This window comes from Penicillium verrucosum (assembly GCF_028828655.1).
Source record: "Penicillium verrucosum strain IBT 35672 chromosome Unknown utg000003l_segment0_segment0, whole genome shotgun sequence".
NCBI lineage: Eukaryota > Fungi > Ascomycota > Eurotiomycetes > Eurotiales > Aspergillaceae > Penicillium > Penicillium verrucosum.
In genome coordinates this window covers 2,071,018-2,090,430 of record NW_026643212.1, presented here as the reverse complement: position 1 = coordinate 2,090,430, position 19,413 = coordinate 2,071,018, and the positions used below count along the sequence as shown (strand labels likewise).

The 19,413-nt window shown below is 47.4% G+C and overlaps 7 protein-coding genes across 7 annotated transcripts; 4 read left to right on the top strand and 3 right to left on the bottom strand.

Moving 5' to 3' along the window:
• Nucleotides 1-934: 934 nt before the first annotated feature.
• N7516_008470 (Zn(II)2Cys6 transcription factor) lies at nt 935-2,894 on the top strand (the record flags this gene model as incomplete). The annotated part of the gene is made up of 3 exons (XM_057221189.1): nt 935-1,829; nt 1,880-2,761; nt 2,821-2,894. Coding segments are annotated over 3 exons (1,851 nt in total), but the record flags the coding sequence as incomplete, so codon positions are not given.
• A 342-nt stretch (nt 2,895-3,236) lies between these two features.
• N7516_008469 (MFS transporter) lies at nt 3,237-5,039 on the bottom strand (the record flags this gene model as incomplete). The annotated part of the gene is made up of 4 exons (XM_057221188.1): nt 3,237-3,566; nt 3,634-3,889; nt 3,944-4,286; nt 4,346-5,039. 4 exons carry the CDS (start codon nt 5,037-5,039, stop codon nt 3,237-3,239), a joined length of 1,623 nt encoding a protein of 540 aa, XP_057071460.1.
• An 888-nt stretch (nt 5,040-5,927) lies between these two features.
• On the top strand, nt 5,928-6,464 carry N7516_008468 (uncharacterized protein; the record flags this gene model as incomplete). The annotated part of the gene is made up of 2 exons (XM_057221187.1): nt 5,928-6,047; nt 6,261-6,464. 2 exons carry the CDS (start codon nt 5,928-5,930, stop codon nt 6,462-6,464), a joined length of 324 nt encoding a protein of 107 aa, XP_057071459.1.
• Nucleotides 6,465-10,731: 4,267 nt separating this feature from the next.
• On the top strand, nt 10,732-14,356 carry N7516_008467 (uncharacterized protein; the record flags this gene model as incomplete). The annotated part of the gene is made up of 6 exons (XM_057221186.1): nt 10,732-10,806; nt 10,859-10,889; nt 10,948-11,475; nt 11,683-13,656; nt 13,713-13,808; nt 13,863-14,356. The coding sequence occupies 6 exons, from the start codon at nt 10,732-10,734 to the stop codon at nt 14,354-14,356; spliced, it is 3,198 nt and encodes a 1,065-aa protein (XP_057071458.1).
• A 950-nt stretch (nt 14,357-15,306) lies between these two features.
• N7516_008466 (H(+)-transporting V1 sector ATPase subunit C) lies at nt 15,307-16,800 on the top strand (the record flags this gene model as incomplete). The annotated part of the gene is made up of 5 exons (XM_057221185.1): nt 15,307-15,604; nt 15,702-15,796; nt 15,873-15,964; nt 16,039-16,531; nt 16,609-16,800. 5 exons carry the CDS (start codon nt 15,307-15,309, stop codon nt 16,798-16,800), a joined length of 1,170 nt encoding a protein of 389 aa, XP_057071457.1.
• Nucleotides 16,801-17,153: 353 nt separating this feature from the next.
• N7516_008465 (adenylyl-sulfate kinase) lies at nt 17,154-17,842 on the bottom strand (the record flags this gene model as incomplete). Its single annotated transcript, XM_057221184.1, has 2 exons — nt 17,154-17,781; nt 17,835-17,842. 2 exons carry the CDS (start codon nt 17,840-17,842, stop codon nt 17,154-17,156), a joined length of 636 nt encoding a protein of 211 aa, XP_057071456.1.
• Nucleotides 17,843-18,295: 453 nt separating this feature from the next.
• Nucleotides 18,296-19,237, bottom strand: N7516_008464 (PaaI family thioesterase; the record flags this gene model as incomplete). The annotated part of the gene is made up of 2 exons (XM_057221183.1): nt 18,296-19,035; nt 19,096-19,237. 2 exons carry the CDS (start codon nt 19,235-19,237, stop codon nt 18,296-18,298), a joined length of 882 nt encoding a protein of 293 aa, XP_057071455.1.
• Nucleotides 19,238-19,413: the final 176 nt, after the last annotated feature.

Here is a 19,413-nt window from a genome sequence, read left to right as displayed (position 1 = left end):
ATCCTTATTTATCCTAGAAGACCTATCTATAAACAAAATACTAAATAACTAAATATTATAAGCAAAAAATGCATTATTTATACACCTATATGCTAGAAGGCTGTTTGGCTGGTTTGCTCTATATTGGGGCCCCAATGGGTTACCTAATGGGTTTTGGGTTATAGGTAATAACCCAAAACCCATTGTTGGGTCGAACCAATGGACCCAAAACCCATTTTGGGTTGGGTTGGGTTGGGTTGGGTTGGGTTCGGGTTATAGTGGGTCGTGCCGAAGTCTATGTAGTTCAGAGCGCCGCTAGACCTAAATTGCTCTTCAAGGTTGGTTCTCTCCCTTAAGGTCCTAATATACATATATGTTCGACGGCACGTGTTTTGGGGAATACTTGTGTATATTGAGGACTAACATCCACGCATCCCGCATTTACTGTGAGACCGAATAACAAGGGAAAGCACCCGGAAACGGAGTATTAAAAGAGTTTGTATTCATCAATGTGTGTGGAATTCTACGGGGGCATGTCAAGGATGATATGTGTCGTGGACAGCAACCTTGATATTGTATTTCCAGTCGACTCCCCACGTAACCTCGGTCAAGGGCTTCCAGCTTATGCGATGAAGCTGAAGAGGCAAGATCAGGGCATATGATGTTCATTCCCTCCACAGGTTCATAAATTATTCTAGATGCATACACTTTGGGTCAAATCTCACATTTTACCCTCTTGCCGAACAGACAGACTAAACTTACAAATCCAAAACCATCGTATTAGGACCGCAACAGCTTAAAGCAATCGGATTTGTTTTCGGCTTTAGCCAAGAAGTGACGGGTCAGTCACTGGTTGATTACGTCATTTGAAAACTTTATCCCGTTGACTATGAACATTAAAGCCGAACATGTCCGACTATCTAAACCTTTCCTTTTTTTGGCTAGATCCGATCACATGGCTTCTTACCAATCAGGGGACCTGCGGCGACCACGCAAAATATACAGTTGTGAGCCATGTCGGCGTTCAAAGCTTCGCTGCGATCGTCAAGCGCCGTGTTCTTCGTGCAAGCATCGCGATTGTGAGCCATCTTGTACTTATAGGAGCCAAGCCGATGCAGTTCGTGGCGGTCATACACAAACAGGTTCGGGAGCACCACGATTGCCCTCCTACTCATCGCGACACGGCAGCCGCGAAGATGTACCGCCTATCTCTGAGTTAGGGAACCACAGTCGGGGCTTACTAGATATGGATGCATCTACTGCCACAAACACAGGGCAAGAGTGTTCTGAGTTCACACATGCTCATTGGAATGCCGTTCTTGAAAGGCCAATGCACCACACGGACCCTACAGCATCTGAGCAGCGAGGCTCTATCGCTCAGGTCCGCAGTTCCTGCTTTCCATTTACGATAGGTCCTCGGCTCCCGGCTGGAGACATGCTCTCCAATTTACCCCCATGGCCCTGCTGCGAATACCTCATTACTCGATACTTTACGCACCTTTCTCCGCTCTTCCATGTCTTACACGGTCCAACTTTTGAGCATCAGTATTACGTATTCAGGGACGACCCAACCGGAGTTGATCTTTCCTGGCTGGCCCTTCTATTCCTGGTTATGTCTATCACGCTGCATACCATGGAAAATGACGATACCATGCTAGCTGAGCTTTGGCCCGAGCACAGTACCCTGGAAACTGGCACACTCTCGCGCAAATTTCGGACGGAAGCCATGGTTTGCTTGGCTCAGGACAACTTTCTCACAAACCACCGGCTGAGCACGCTTGAGGCACTGTTAATATTGATATACACCATCAGCCATGACGAAGGAGTGGACAGATGCTGGGTATTACTTGGTAAGCAGGATGGTATCGTTTTCACGCGCAGGATCTAATATAGGTTGCAGGCATGGCTTTGAATATCGGCATTGCACAGCGATGTCATGTGGACTCTAAACAGACAGAACTCAACTGTGTTGAAGTGGAACGGCGCAGGCGATGCTGGGCCGGTATCTTGCTACTTCACACTTATCAAGCCATTATATTTCAGGACGTTGAAACGTCATGGCTGATGAACATTCCCGCTGTGATGCCAGCAGATGTCAACGATAAAGACATCCATGAACACATTGTTGTTCGATCGTCTAGTCAACCGACCCAGATGTCTGTCATGATATTCAAGTTGCGGCTGTTCCAGCTGTCAACCCGTGTTTGTGACTACCTATCTGATCCACCCAAACTTGATAAAACGACCCTAGGGCGGTTAGACGCAGAGATTGCTGTCGAGCAACGAAAATGGGATTCTACCCTTTTGTCGGGGGGTCGCCCGAGCATTCTTGATACATCCAGCTACGCTTTTTGGGCTATTCTTCAGCTGTATGCGCATCAGCTATACCTTCTGATTCACACACCTTTTTGCCGATCTAAACACAATTTCCGGCCTGAATCAAGGTCAAAATGTATTCTCTCAAGTACTGCGATGTTGGATTTTCACCAGCAGTTCTGCGAGCTTCCACGACTGCGATGTTATCGTTGGAATGTGTACGGCATGATGAGCTCTTATGCACTCCACGGAGCAGTAGCACTGGCATCATGCCTGCTCGACTGGTCGGACAAGACTCTTGAGTCTGTACCGTATCGTGCGGCATTTGATTCTGCCTTGGTCCGTTTTGAGAAACTCCAGGATCGAAGTCCAATCTGCAAAAAGGCCTATCCTATTCTTCGCCATTTACAGTACGTGCCTCTTTGCCAGCTTTCAGAGATACGTAGATTGGCGGAGCTTACTAACTGTGGGCCGAAACCAGAACATTGCTCTCTCCGAAAAGCTTTCAATTGTCTAACCCAGCAGGTGCCGAATTTGGTAACACGTTCGATAACTGGATCGATTCTGTACAGTGGTTTAACCCCGACTCCATAGACTGGGTAAGTGCTTCGAACACCAGCTTATGCGTTGGAAGCAGTAAACATTAACGAATTTCGAATAGAACTTTTGGGATGGTGTTTTAAATGAAGATGATATTCATGCCAGTCATAGAAACAATGGTGTCTAAGGGAGGATACTGGGTGCCCAAGCGCATGCTGTTTTACAACCAAATTGACGGATCGTTATTCAATGCTCTCTTCTTTAGCTGACGATGCAAAACCAACCCATTTCACATTTCCCCGGAGTCCTCTGTGTATGCATTTTTTTTCGCCTCCACAGACCTGCGGCGATGTTCTGATTCTAGTCAAAAATTCCTCAACAACGCGATAGAGAAGAATCGGTCACAGATTCTTGCCCACCGCCCACTTGCTTTTCCGTCGAAGTGAAGGCCCCCATCGCGAGAGTGCGTAAGGAATAGGCATTGCTACCGTGCTAATGATCCCTAGGATCGTCAGCGTCCAATGCACTCCGAGGTTTTGGTACATGGGAATTCCGGCAACAGCCATTCCACCTGCGGCGAGATACCGCACAAGAGCGATAAATGTCAATGCCGATGCGGCGTATTGGCCATAGGAATCGATGGTGTACATATATGCAGATAAGAATATGCATATGACGCCAAATCCAACCAGGATAGAAGCCGCGAGAGGCGACCAGATCGGTACTGTTGGCTGTTAAGACAGAGACTTGTAAGCCACGTGTGATGAAAATGGTAACTAACACAAGGATAATACTTACATAAGCAGTCCAACCCATCCAGAACAGTCCTATGGGCACAGCAGGAGCCCCACAAAAGGCGAATAACAGGCGGGATTCTTGATCCAATTTTTCGCCTGAACCATCATCGCCGTCGCGTCTCAGCTGGCTGGCGGTTCGATAGTAACTGAACGGCACCAAAGCCATGGCTAACAGGTTACCGATGAAAAGGCCAATGAAGCAGGTGTTGACTAGGCCATCATTGATGCTATACGTCTGACCAAAGATAAATGGATAACTGTGGCTATGGTTAGCAACACATGGCTTGAAGCATCAAATGACGGGAACATACCCATCCAAGAAGGTAAAAAGAACGATATAAACCACGGTCAGATAGAAGGTAAGGCAGATAACAATTGGCTCCGCGAGGAGGATCCACGGCCGGGAAAAATGCCTTTTTAACACTAGCACAATGTGTTCATTGCCTGATGCTTCCTCTTTAGTCATGAACCTATTATCGCCTGTCTCTCCCCGGAAAAAACGAGCTTTGTAATAGAGGAGCTGCGGTCCAAATGTTTCTCGTTTGAATAAGAAGATCACACAAATTGTGAAGCCATTGAAGATGAGAATAATCCATTCCGACCATCTCCAGTTGATATGCGGGCTATATCCAATGTACGCTCCAACCACGGGTCCTGCACAACAGACGTGTTAGCTTTGTGGATCGGTTTAGTAGAACATCATATCATCATACCTAGTATAGGCCCACCGAAAGCTGGGATAGCGAAGATGGGAAACCCGAATGTTTTTTCGAGCGCATTCCAGATATCAGAAATTGAGCCTCCAGCAACAGTCAAGGGCGCAGCACCACACACTCCAGCAAGAAAGCGAAACACAAATTGTCCTCCAATGTTTGGCGTCAACGCTGCGCCAAGGATCCAACCGCCAAAAATTATTAGTGCTCCGACGTAGACAGGGTACCGACCAATCATTTCAGACAGTGGGCTAGCTATGAGAGCTCCAACACCAAATCCGATTAGGTAGAGGCCAGTAGCAAGAGATTCCGTCACTTCAGAGACACCAAATTCCAGAGATGCCGGTTTTATGACTGCCGAATCAATTGCGGAGGCCATTGTGGTTACAAGCGCGATGAGACATACTGACAAAGTGGCCAAGACTCGGCGGGCAGTTGGCCATTGCTGGGGACAAAAAGGATCCTGGGGAGTGGCCCAGCCGACTTGGAAGTATTGGTTGCCATTTTGGTCCACTTGCGTCGAGATACCTGGAATCTTGGAGTAGTAGTGTTTGTTATTTTCGTTCAATTTGACTGACGAATCGCACAAAGGAGATGGAGATTTACTCGTCGACTTTTCGCTCGTATGCTGCACATCTTGCAGCTGCTCTCTGACAGATTGATGTAATTGCCGATACTGAATGATGAATGCCATCGTGGCGTCGACGGAGTTGTCAGAAGTGGGTAAAGAAAAGCTAAGTTGAATGAAAAGTGGTTTTCAAAGGGTAGAAACCAGTTTATATATGCTGATCTGAAGATCCGAATCCGACTGAATGCCGCAGCCATCGGGGTCATACTCGGAGATCTGGTTTTTCAAAGCCGAACTAGATTCGGAGATATTAAAACCTTGTTCAAGCTTGAGTGGTGACAAGTCCGTTGATATCCGATCAACTCCGATGAGGCGAGAGATGAAAAAAAAATTGCTTGGCTAAGTTTCCTACAGTATTCCATCACAGCACCATTCTTTCTTGCAATGGGTATTGGGTAATGGTATTTGTCGATCGCTTTCCGCATGAAGCCTCCACCCATGAAATCCTCGCCGCATTTCTGATGCACGAAGATGCGAGCTTACCTGATTGTTGGGCTACCTGACGGCGAACTTGGCCTTCTTGGCAACAACTTCAAGAGTCCTGCCGGTACTGTGGTGAATGTAAGTCATGATAAAGTGTTAATCCTCTATCCCGACATATCCGTGGCGAGCGCTAAAGCCGAATTTCCCCGATAAGAAAAGTCGGACTTCGATGTGAAATTGCGAATGACGTATATTCACAGCAGCCTATATTCCACTTGGTTATTAAGTAGTCGAGCGAAGAATCTCATTCGTGAAACCTGCGTAATCTTGTGGGGACCTCTAGGATCAGGAAAGAGGTAAAGGAAGTGAAATAAATTTACTCCAGCATTTTGGACGATGGAAGCTATGAAACCTCGCCCAACTGAAATGAAGAAGGTATTTCAGACCCCGATCATTATCTCACTGGAGCACGTATGCCTAATTACTTTATAGCAGGAAATTAGGAGAATTACATCAAGCGAGACCCTCAACATGACATTACCATCGGAAATTGCCGTGGATGGAAACCCCCAGATAACCAATTTGGCTTCTCGAATTGGGGTCACCTGTACTGGTAGAACCGAGAGCTTGACCTCAAGTCAGAGTGCACAGGTATGCTAAGCCCACCTATAGCGATACAATTCAACTTTTCTGCTGTTAAGTCGCCTCGGCTTTTCGCTCACTTGTATGTACACTGACTCTCGTCCTCGCCACACGTTGTAGGAAACACGCAGTACGGCTCTGGCATGTGGATCATCCACTCTTTTCTCGTCGCAATATGAGCAATGCTTTCGCATGTTATCCTGTCATCATCGGAGATTGCAGGTACAATATGCCGTCCTCCTAAAGTCAGGCACGGAAAAGGATAAGGTGATCGCAGGGCTGCGCGCGCGAATCAGCGCGTTGGAGGGTGAGCTTTATTTGGTACAGCTTGCTCATAGTGGCGACACCTCTGATTCACTTGGAAGATCCTTGAACCAATTCGATATTGCATCGGCCCGAACTTGTGGTTGCAAGACCATTAATTAGCCTTCCAACGGAAGAGGTATGGGTGCCTTCGCTAACGAGCTCACTTTGGCACTCTTCTGGCTATGCAATAAGACGCTGATACTGAACATCTGTCTATATCCTACGTAACAATTGTTCCTTCTCAAATCGTGCATCTGGCGATGCAAGCGAGAAGCTGATAACCAAAGTCGACTGAGTAAGCTCGACTGCCCACGCGCATTAAATCCAGAAAGACAGCTTCTCAATAATGTAAAAAGGGAAACATTAAATAGCCTGTTGATATTATGAACCTAGACATGCTCACTACTCTTCAGCGTCGGGGCGCTGTCGTTGTCTCCAAAACCTATCGTATTATGGGTCTGTTCTTTTACGTCCATGAATACTGCTGTAGATAGGAAGGTTAACATTGCCATAAGGGGTTTCTAATGCGACGAGTATATATCAAATAGAACTTATCTCTAGTTGAAGAAGTTGGAGAATGAGCACTATCACGGAAAATCTTATCCGGATCCGAGGTTGATTATATCTAAGCATAGACAAAATAGAGTACTTCAATTTGATAGAATACCTATAAGCCTCCTAATTAATCGGTATTAATATCCGATCCCGTATCTTCTTTAGTGTAGTAATTCCGTTTAGTACTAAGGCGATAAACCTCTTCTATATACCTACGAAGATATATCTTATATAGTAGATCTTCATTATATATATAGTACCTTCGATCCTATAAGTAATATTGTTTGCTATTTGCTATTTGTTGTTTGCTACAATTGAGCAATGTTCAGATGGTTTGCAGGGTATATAAACCCCTGCATTTCTAGTTTTACCAAATAAGAATTCTTGCTTTGCTTTTTCCCCACATACAGCAGTAATCTACCATAGATTGCTCATCACCAACTATCTCGTCCATTCCTCGAACAACCTATACTTAGATAGAAAATGGCAGCGAGAGGCAAAGACATCCTCTTGGAAGAGAGCTAGCATCGTCATAGCAACGTATATCACGAGCACTACTTCTCTGTGGATGCGACTCGGCTACTCCCGGACAAGATTACCCCGGAGGTAGGTAATCGCCTTAGCAGAATGGGTATGAGCTAACAGGCTTTCTGGATCGACAATTTGTTTTATTTCAACCTCTTCAAATTGACTATGCCGAGCACCTATTGCCATTTCCGCATGACGGGCTGTAGGATGTTCTTCGCACATCTGATGCACGAACTGACCCCAGAATGGATCTTCAAAGTAACGCATGCATTGGACTGCCGTACTTTTGCGGAAGTAGTCCAAGTACCAGCGCTCTGTTCAGTTGCGATGGGCCTGACTTGGATCGACCAGACGAACCATAGTGTTTCCAGAAGGGGTGTGTGGGGCTTTATATTCTTTATGCCCAGACATTGCAGTCTGATCGCCTGAATGGGGCTTCTCGGCTTTACGCCAGGCTCAGGTCCTCTTATCGGGCACCTGCGCATAGCCATCGCATTTTCAACCGGTGCTCGTGCAATTTCGACATGCTGGGAGAGCCTCGTCGCACTTTTTATGACAGATTCTATATTGTAAGCCCATTAGTAACTCATCAGTACATGATTGTGGATCATCGGGGCTGGGACTCCTTACTTCCTAAATGTTTTGATGTTGACTTTCCATGTTGGGGCATGAATTTCATGAATGTCAATTAACGGCTGGATTTGCAAGGTCCAAAATGCCTAGAACGTAAGAAGAGAAGAAGTTATGGGCTGCCGCGTATAAACCCCAATCTTGGCGCCGATCCGTCAGATCTATTATGTGGTCAAGGCATGTACAATCTATTAGTATTGTCGACCGTTTTGTGTATTAATATTGTATGTTATTGCTAACGTTATGAATAGATGGTTGATAGTATTTCAGTTTCTGTATATTATATGAACTGTGCGTATGGTTTATCATTTGATGTAGAGTACCCATCTGCCAGATCTATGGACGGAGTACCAGATAGATTGATAATTGTAAGTGGACCCCGTGTATCATTGGCCACTACCACCCTAGTCAGAATTCTGTCAATGTGGAACCGCCAAGTCTACGCTAATCTTTGCTAGCGCACTGTATTTCATATACCATATACACCAATTTATAAGATGTTTAGTAAGAAGAACATTGTATTGGGATGAAATAAAACGCCAAGTTTACTAACTTAAAAGTATATGCATGATCCACATTGACAGAATTCACTAGGGGGGGTACAACATACGGAGTATGAAATACACACCGATATTTAGGATATTGCCTATCATGTATTTCATTGGCGAGGCTGTTGTTTTACGCGTCCAGATCGAAAAAAAAGTCATTTTTTAAGAAAAGGGATTGGATAGTATACCACAATCTCAAATGACAAGTAGGTCTGACACGCACTAAGACAAATCATAATACATATATTGGGCAATCACTTAATCTCCTTCAATTCTCCGGAGTCGTGTGCGAAAGGATAAGTCCGGCTATTAATAGATAAATGTGTAGAGCACCGGCTTAGAAGTACTCCGTACATAGTATCGTGAAAGGAAAGGGTAGAACAACCTTATGTAACAATATGCCACCTTCGGGCAGCAAAAGAAGATCAAATATCCGACATTTAGCAAATCCAGCCAAAGAATAGTTAGCTGTTATGCGCAAGCCGCTCCCCTTGAATCTGACGGGCTTCCACGTGACACGACAAGCCGTTTCACAATTTCCAAACAGCGCGGGAGGTCTGAGCTGAGATATGAAGGACCAGGGGTAGAGTAGGCACTGCCACTTAAGGCTGTGTTTTCTGCAATTCAGTCTGGAAATATTATTAAACCCTTTATGTACTGGATACTCCGTACGGAATACTCCATAACTATACTTGTATCCACAGACTTGTATGAGATTGACTTCAGCCGCACTCCAGATTATTTTGAAACCACGCTGTACAGGGCTGAAATTGAAGGACCATAGTCCGGAAATAGTATGTGTGAGAAGTGTGGGAGAAGTGTTTGAGACTAAATAGCCGTACCGTGGTCAAAACAATGGGGCTATGGAGCAATCCTTCGTCCATAGTGGAAGTGGAATGTCTATGATGGGAAGCTCAGGAGGAGCTGAAAGATTGCTTGGGCCTCTTTTCTCAGCCGGTAGCCGTTTTGATTGGATTGAGATTGTTGGGAGGGTATAATAATATGTGAGATTACCGACTTTATTAGTATAATTTTGACGGAGATTAAAGTAGATTGGACCAAATTCAGGGGTATCAGAAACCTCATTGGTCATTGTATGGGGAAATGAAGGTCCGCACGTTTCTGGGCGCGCGTCAAAGGTACGGTATAAGTACGGAGTAAGGTAGACGAGAATAGGTTGGGCATTTACCTACAATATAGTATGTACGGAGTACTCCGTAGGCAGAAGGGAAAAGAAAGTAACTAGTTAGTGACTCCGTATTGGTAGAGAGTAATTAAATCAGATCAATGATATTCGTAAGTTTACGTGGGGAAAATCATTTGGTGGCAGAAAGCCTTCACCTTCTAGCCTCTCCTTTCTCATCCCTCCACACACCCCCTAATCCAACTCTCATGTTTCATTCCTTTTTCTTTTCTTTTTCCTTTTAATTATCGTCTCTACTCCCGGATTTCGTTTCCTTTCGCCTCGGGGCTTCCTTCGTCTGTCCAATCTCGAAATCCAACGCCCGCGAGGGGCAATCCCCGTTTCGCTTCGCCTGTTGCGCTTAACGGTCACAACACCCGCGATTATCTACCTGAAACACATCTGTAGCACGCCGAGCAGTACCTGGTACGTCGAGAGATTGATACCCTTGATTCCCGGTTCGTAGGCAAATAATTGCCGTCCCTATCACCCTGGTCCGACCCGCCCCATACATGATCGACCCTGCCCTGTCTTGGTTCAGGATTCATTTGGGAGGACTGATGTCTTACTGTCTTACGCTTAAAACTGGTGTTGGATCACGTTTTTTTTTTTTTTTTAACTCCTCGGTAGTCTGCAGGTTCAGCCACCATTCGCCGTTCTTTTAGCCCCCCTGTTGCACCTCATCCCTCCAAACTCGCACCGAACGTCCCCATCTCCCCAATTCCGGCTTTCAACACGGGTTGCGCTTGGCAAGGACTACATTAAAGGAACCAGCAGCGACAGCGCATGTGACGACAAGTGAGATCTTCCGTAGCGATCACGAATCGCTCGTATACACAAATTTGGACTTAGTCTGCGCCCTCCCCGCCAGGCTTATATTCGCATCGATTATATACGGCCATAGTCGACCTTGCGTCTTGCGCGTTATACAGTGGATCTCGCCATGGAGAACCAGGGCGCTTACATGGAGTCTCCTATGGAGCAGGACGAGTCCTACCCGTGCAAGGGCTGTGGAGAGGTAGGCACAAGGTGGAGCAGGCGGACAAGAACTTGACTAACCGTCCTGGCAGACTCTTGAAGAAGGAAAAGCGTTTGAGCTTGGTATGTCCAATAGCTGCGGTCTTTTTCACCATTTTCTTATGTCGCTAACCTTTGGCAGCTGGAAACCGATGGCACATCGACTGTTTCCGATGCAGTACATGCAGCACTCTGCTCGACTCGGACGCGCACCTCCTCCTTTTGGGTGATGGATCACTTATATGTAGTAACTGCACATACAGTTGTAGCTCTTGCAACAACAAGATCGAAGACTTGGCCATTTTGACGGGAGACCAGGCTTTCTGCGCTCAATGCTTCCGATGCCGGAACTGCAAACGAAAGATTGAGAACTTGCGCTATGCGCGCACTTCGCAGGGTATTTTCTGCATGGAATGTCACGAATCGCTAATGGCACGAAGAAGAAAAAGGAAAGCCGGCGGCACTAGTGGGAAAAAACCAGCAGGGCCGAATGCGAAGCTGGACAAGTCATTGCCCTCGTTGCCTCCTCACCTCCTGGAAGAAGCGCAATTAATGGAGGAGGAGAACAGCGAATATACAGGCACGCCTGACCCCAATAGAATGGCGGAAACGCCTGATCTAAATGATGAAAGACCGGGAAGCTCAATTTCTAATCAGCAGGCTGATTCAGGTAAGAAACTCTTTTTGCAGCCTAGGTGTATAATCGCAGCCTACACTTTATCGTCTATTGTCACATTGTGGTCACATTGTGTTATCTATACACCGCTCTCTATTGTTCATACACTATTGTCGTTACCGCCTGGACTTCTCATTGTGATCGCATGATCTAGATGATAAACATGGCCCTTCTGGAACTCTTACTTACTTACTCATACAGATAATATCCTTCTTCCTTCCAGCACATACCGGAGCAGTCGTCAATCAATTCTACGCAATACTGACGCAGATGGTGGTGAATTATTGATTCCTCTTGCCTTTGATCCTTCGGCTGAGGGTAATTCTTCCAGAGGTCACTCCCAGACACGACAGGAGCCTACCCATGACTACTTCAATGAAGCCCAACCCGAATGCTCACACGAGGCCTCACGCGAAGGCCGTGAATATCTGCAAGAACCAACTTCTCGAATTTCTTCGGAAAATCATTCGCCCCATATAGCCTACGAGGAGAAGGGTTGGGAACGAAACGACCACAATTCGTCCGATAAAGCACCATTACCAATCTCCGATTCCTCCAAGCCCACAAAGGCGGGCTCTAATCGCAGCTCATCTGATATACCGATCAGCTTCAGAGAAACAGGCAACCTCTCTGCGCCTACCAGCCCTGATAGCAGGAGATCAAAGGAATTCTCCAGGGACACAAAACGACACATTCCTATGGATAACATTACTTCGGCTGTGGCTCGTTCCTCGAATGAGCTTCCTCGTCTTCATGACCACGGTTCAATGGACTCACCGCGCTCTCCACAATCCGGCTTGCCGTATTTGCCGAAGCGCGGCGATTCACTTGAAAGCAAACTTCACCGAATTTCAAGGAAGGAGGTTGGATCATCGCCCGCATCATCGCAGTACGGGGACTCGCCGATGCTCCGTAGTGATACTTTCGAGCAGCCTATTCAACCTACTGGCTTGAACACATCGCCCCTTGAATCACACCAACATGATGGCGCCGGCGCATCAACCTTGCTACGGTACAATAGCGGAGGCGACTTCTCTATGGACGAAGAGTTATCGCGCATCATTGGTGGCGATGACACCGTTGGGCAAAATAACGAGTCATTCCTGCGACGCGTCTCAAACTCTGTCCGCCATGGTCGAAGCTTCAGTGAGAAAAGTGCGCGGATAAGCAAAGATCTCAAGAACCCTCGATCACCTAGCAATCGAAGTATAGCCGGAACAGATGTTGGCAGCCCCATTGCCGGATCGCAGAGTGAAGAGATATTCTTGCTTCGCAACGAACTACGCAAAGAACGCCTGCGAGTTTCAGAACTGGAATCAGCCGCTCGCACAGCAGCAGCCGTCAAGCTGGTTAATACCGAGCTTTCTGAGAAGCGATCTACCATGGTCGTCCTTGACGCTCAGCGCGAGATCGTTCTACGTGAGCTCACGGTTCTCACTGATCATATGGAGGCTGAAAAACGTGGTGGCGCAAGTGGGCCATTGGATCTTGGCAAACTCTCGAACCATGTGCTGCGTGAGCTGGCAGAGTCGATTCAAAAATTGAAAGACTCGTATGCGCCGCAAATTGAAGAGCTTATGCAGAAGCGCAATGACCTGACGGATGAATTGGAAGCCATGAACACTCAAAAGGAGAAGAGCTTCCAGGAATTCGAGCAATTGTCTATGAAGAACGCACAGCTAGCTGAGTTGAACAATCAGTTGGTTCACCAAATTCAAGAACTCTACAAAGCTACGGAAGGTCAACCGCGACCTGATGGTCTAGGCATCTCGCATAGCAAACAGAGGTCAACAAACTCCATTGAGGTGATGAAACCTTCCTTCAACGACTATCAGGGATCTATGGCGACTGCCCACATTTCAGAGGAGTCCGAGCCTGCTACAGCTACTGTTGTGCCAGGCCCTCAGGTTGTCAGCATTCGCAAGGGCCAGCCTCGCAAGTTTAACTGGAAGAAGGGTGGACAGAACGTCGCCAAAGGTGTCAAGGGACTTAAGGGAGCCTTCATGTCTAGTGAAGGAGGTCAAGGACAAGAGGGCGGAGGTGGTCTACCGCGTTCCCAGACCCAAGACCCGAGTCGCCAAGGCTTTGGTTTCTTTGGAAACCAGAGAGGCAAGCAGGGAGGCAAGATGTCGCAAGCCGACAGCGTGCCTGTGTTGGCCGAAGCTCCCGCTGATGGTATGTACCCGGTAGTACAATTCGGGATGATATCAGTATAAGCTAATCATTTTCAGCTCTTTTCGGCACTGAGCTTGAAGCTCGTATGGAACATGAAAAGAGCATCATTCCAGCCATTGTCACGCGGTGTATCCAGGAAGTGGAGTTGCGAGGTATATTTTGTCCGTCCTTGCTTCCTTGCTCGTTATACTAAAACATAAAACCAGGCATGGACATGGAAGGCATTTATCGCAAGTCCGGTGCCGCTTCAGTCATCCAAACTATTCGCGAAGGCTTTGAGCGCTCTCCCTTTGATTACGATATCTCCGACCCCGACCTTGATATTCATGCTGTCACTTCTACTTTGAAGCAGTATTTCCGCAAACTTCCCAATCCACTTATCACTTACGAAGTTTACGAACTTGTGATAGATTCTGCCGAGGTTAGCCCTATGTCTGCGCGAATTGAACTCATGCAGAAGAGCCTACTCGAGCTGCCTCGCGTGCACCGCGACGTCCTGGAGTTCCTTATCTTCCATCTCAGACGCGTAGTCGAGCGCCACGCAGAGAATTTGATGACGAGTCAGAATGTTGCCGTGGTCTTTGCGCCAACAATCATGCGACCTGAAAGTCTCGCCCGTGAGATGACTGACGTTCAGAAGAAGAATGATGTCCTCAAGTTCCTGGTGGAGAACTGCGAGGAAGTTTTCATGGGCATGTAAGGCTAGGATTAAGGCACTTCTCTTCTCCCGTCCTCACATTCACTCCACTCTCTCCCAATCGCACCCTCATGCATCGATTGCCCCATCTCTTGGGCGTGATTTCAAAGCATGACTTGTTCTTTCACCAATCCTACCTGCTCCTTTTCGAAACTTTGTTCCATCCCTCTATTTTTGTACAGGTACCCCCACTTCTCATCCCATCCGCTCCCCTCCGCTCCCCTCTGCGCCCACTTCCCTACTCGGTTCACAATCAGCGCTGCACGCTTGATATAGATACCCTGTTCTACCCTTTTCTCTTTCTTGATGCCCACCTTTTCCTTACATATTCTGCAGATTCGAAGCCGGTTGATTTACTCGCCCCTGGCTTTAGTTGAATCTAGCCTCACTGGCTTTTCCGGTGACCAAAATTCCTTATTTATGGGTGGTTCACTTCCTGTCCTTTGAGGCACGTTGGTCTTTTTTTTTTTTCTAACTCCGAGCGAGCATTGAATCGTCATCTAGCGTTATGCATCTCTATACAGCACTTCAAGTGAAATGCGGTAGTAGCTGCATTGGTATTCATATACGTTAGTTAGGCTCTTAGTATGATATCATGAATATTTGATTTGATATTGAACGTTGTTACAGGTTATACATGGAAAGAAAAGTCGTTAGGAAATGCGCTTTTCGGGGGAATTCTACGTTTTCAAGGGATTTTCACCACTGTAGGGGAAAGCATTCGAGAATATAAAGTTTTTTTATATAATTTCTAGTCAGCATGATCAGACTATTGAACTTCCACATCAATGATTATTCTTGTAAACGTAAAAACGTGTAGATGTGCAAGGTGGACATAGCTGGTCCAAGCACCCACCGCCTACGACATCGAGGCCACCCGAGCTCCCCCTCAACCCCGAAACCGCTCCTAGCCTCGTCGAAGGCCCTTGAATTCCCCGAATACATAATCAACCATGTCCAAACCAAGCAAATACCTCCTCCTTTCTCTCCCAAACTCCATCGTCCCCTCGCACCACCGCGATGACGCCCTCGAGGCAGTCTCGACCACCGTCTCCCCGGACAATGGCTCCACTACCTCCTTCCCAATCCCGGAGTTCAAGATCGGCACTCTAGATGCCCTTGTTCAGCAGGCGGACGAGCTATCCAAGCTCGAGGCTTCGTGCCAGAGTGTCGTTGCTAAGGTCGGCGATGCGTTGAAGAACATCCTGGAGGACGAGGCGCAGATTGAGCAGATGAAGGTTGTCAATGATAGTATGTCTCTAGCTTGGTGTTGATCTGGCTGTGGAGGGGAAACACAGCACAGTCTTGGAAGAGATATCTATGTGTTCCAGGTTCTGACTGCCTACAGAGCCAGTCGATCAGTACCTACGTACTTTCCAATGGAACAAAGTCAAGTACAGGGCCGATAAGTCCTTGGCGGAGTTGATTGATCTCCTGCAGAAGGTATGTTGCATTGCGCATAGAAATAAGAGGTCTGCCCGGCTTGAACTTATACACTAATGCTTACTGTCAACTCTAGGAAGCGGCTAGCATCGACAATGACATCCGATTCAAGTACTCCCAATATAACCAGGTCAAGAACACGCTGTCCACATTGCAGCGGAAACAAGCGTATGTTGACCGCGACAAATACTATCACCTGTGCATTCAGCATACAAGAACCAGAACTAACCCGGTTTACACAGAGGCAACCTCTCAACCAAGTCGCTCGCCTCAGTGGTCGACCCGAAAACTATCATTCAGGACTCCGAATACATCGAAACTCACCTCGTCGCCGTGCCCATCCAGCTAGTAAAAGACTTCCTGAAAGCCTACGAGACCGTCGCGCCAATGGTGGTTCCGCGGTCCGCGCAGCTGGTCGCTTCCGATAGCGAGTTCACGCTGTACGCTGTAACAGCGTTCAAGAAGCACCGCGTCGAGTTCGTGCATAAGTGCCGTGAGAAGAAGTGGATCCCACGCGACTTTAAGTATGTCGAGGGTGGAAAGGAGGAGGAGCGCAAGGAGGTTGAGCGCGTTGGTGGTGATGAGCGTAAGGTATGGGGTGAGACACTACGACTCGGTCGCACCGCTTGGAGTGAGGCTGTTATGGTCTGGATTCATATTTTGGTTCTGAGAGTGTTTGTTGAGACGGTGCTGCGGTATGGATTGCCGTTGGATTTCGTCTGTGCTTTGGTCCGGGTATGTTCTATGTTCTCTCTCTGTATTTCGTTGGATTTTACAAAGTGGCAAGAGCTGACGATATTTACCTTCTATAGACGCAAACTGCCAAGCAAGCAGACCGCGCAAAGCACAACCTCGAGGATAAATACTCGTATCTGGCGGGCAATGCCTTTGGGCGGGACAAGAAGGGTCGTATGCAGCGGGATGATCCTGGCGAGATGCACGCCGGTGGTGAGGGCGGCGCGGACTACACGCCGTATGTGTTTTATGAATTCGAGTTCAACTAAGGTTGCCTATTTTTGAGGCATCGCAGAGACGTTGCGTACATATACCACTTTGGTACATCTAGCACAAAGTAGCATTGGATATTCTTTTTGATTTCTTCATTTCAATGGCAACGCATTTAAGCGAATAGCAAAAAAAGGGAGACATGATCCCATTACCAATTCTTAGCATGGCCCATCAAATGCATGTGCAAAAGCGATCTATATTGTCCACGCAGTATATATAGCAAGCGGGAGGGGAATCAAGCACAAAAACACCATATCCAATCCGCTGTACAGGACTATTTTATGTCAAGTCGACCATAGATACATCCCAATCCCAATCCCAATCCTGGAAAGCAAAGAAAAAATCCACCTTACTCCTTCTTGGCAGGCAGGTAACCCTTGGAGTCAAGGTAATCAATAATCTGCTTAACAGCATCCTGAACCGGAAGCTCGTAGTTCTTCACATGAACCTCAGGGTTGGCAGGAGCCTCATAAGGAGCGGAGATACCAGTGAACTCCTTAATAACACCCTCACGAGCCTTCTTGTACAGACCCTTGGGGTCACGCTGCTCCGCGACCTCAACGGGGACATCAACATAGACCTCGACGAAAGGCAAACCGGTCTCCTCGCCGGGGGTAACAACCTCGTGCAACTGACGGGCAGTGTCACGGTCCTTCTGGTAGGGCGAGATGAAAGAAGTGATGGCGATGGAGTTGGAGTCGGCAAACAGCTTGGCAACCTCGGCAATGCGACGGATGTTCTCGTTCCGGTCGGCCTCGCTGAATCCGAGGTCCTTGTTCAGTCCGAAGCGGACGTTGTCGCCATCCAGACGGTAGGCGTGCACACCGCGGTCGCGGACGAGTTGGTGCTCTAGCTCGACGGCGAGGGTTGACTTGCCGGAGGCGGAGAGGCCGGTCAGCCAGATTGTGAGACCTTGTTGGTTGCGCAGCTCGGTGCGCTCGCTGCGGGTCAGACCGCTGGCGTGGAAGGTGATGTTGCTGTTTTTGAGGTTAGTGTTGGGGTAGATTGACAATTGTTGGGTTTTACTTACGTAGACATTTTTGAATATGGAATTTAATGAAGAGAAAGAAAGTTGAAAACTGAAAAAGTCATTGAAATAAAAGGAGGGGCAGTGGGCAGTGGATTGGCCGCGTCACAGAAGATGTGATCATCGCGGGGTGTCGCCATTGCTTGGCGTTGTATAACTCGTTCTGTTGTATGTTGAGTGATAGTCTTATATATAGTCTTATAGTTTTATAGTCTTAATAGTCTTATATTACACCTCTAACCCATTTACAATATATAAAAAAGACATCCTATCTCTCTCTTGATTTCATTTCGCCATGACACCAGGAACCAGGAACAGGAACCAAAAAGAAAATGCAGAAATTTCCCCCAAATCACGCCACTTTGTAAAGACTCGAAAGTGCCTGAAGAAAATTAGCCACCGAAAAAAAAAAAAAGAAAAGAAAAACGTCAAAAGAGTCAAAATCCAAAAGAATCCTTATTCCTTCAACTTACAGCAGCTTGTCGAGGCTCAATAAACAAAGCCTTAGCCTCAACCAGTACCACAGGATCTGTCCCATCAATCGGAAGAGTCTCAATCCGACCTTCCACCCACGCCTTGCGACCTTCAACCTTAACTGTCTCCGCACGAAGGGCAACATACTGATTCGCCATAGCCGGAGCCCGGTAATCAATATTCAAATTGGCCGTAACACCCACCTTGCTAGGCAAAGCCGGGAAGCAACAACGCGCCAGACCCTCATCCAACAATGTAGCCAGTAGACCACCGTGAATAATGCCCTGGTGACCGCAGACATCACCGCCGAGATACATGAGCGAGATCATGGTTTTACCCCGGCGCTCGCTGAATACATATGGCGGCACGACGATCTTCCCGGGTCCTGCTAGCGTTCCGGCGGTCAGGTTGCGTTCGCGGAGAGGCTCCGGGATTGTAAGGTGTGGGCGCGATTCGGTGAAGTCGGGGTCTGCGCGGAGAGCCTCGGCGACGGGGTGGGTGCGGATTGTGTTGTCGATCTTGGAGGTCACAGGGTCCGTCGCAATGAATGCGATTAGGGTCTCCTCTTCGGTTGGGGTGGCCATGATCCGTGAGAGGGTGCGTTGGGTTTGGTAGGTTAGCCCGATGGTGAATGCGAAGACGGCGATTGAGGTGAAGCCGATGAAGCGGCGGAGACGAGAGCGCTTCGCGGGCGGTGGTGATGGGTGGATGGAGGCGGAGGGACTCGGTGCTGCGAATATCGAGTTTAGTTCTTCTGTTAGGAATAAGGTCTAGGCTGTTTCTAACTTACCGGTAGAGTAGGATCGGGTATAGGATCGCTTCGGAACAGCGGAGAAAGAGTCGCGGATAAGGAGTCGCGAAGGAGAGAGTGTAGAGGGTAAGGAAATGGCGTGAAGAGAATGAGGGAGAGAAGTAAAAGATCGATGGAACATAGTAAATTCTAAAGAGTGAAATTAACTAAGACAAAAAAAATTCCAAATTTAGCGATCTAGAAGGCGACAGTTGTTGAGAAAAGAGTGGTTGAGGACGCGGAAGTGGATTTGGGCGAGATTTACCTCGGCATCTTCACTTTAGAATATTCTTTATCTTCGTCACTTCTTGGGAATTT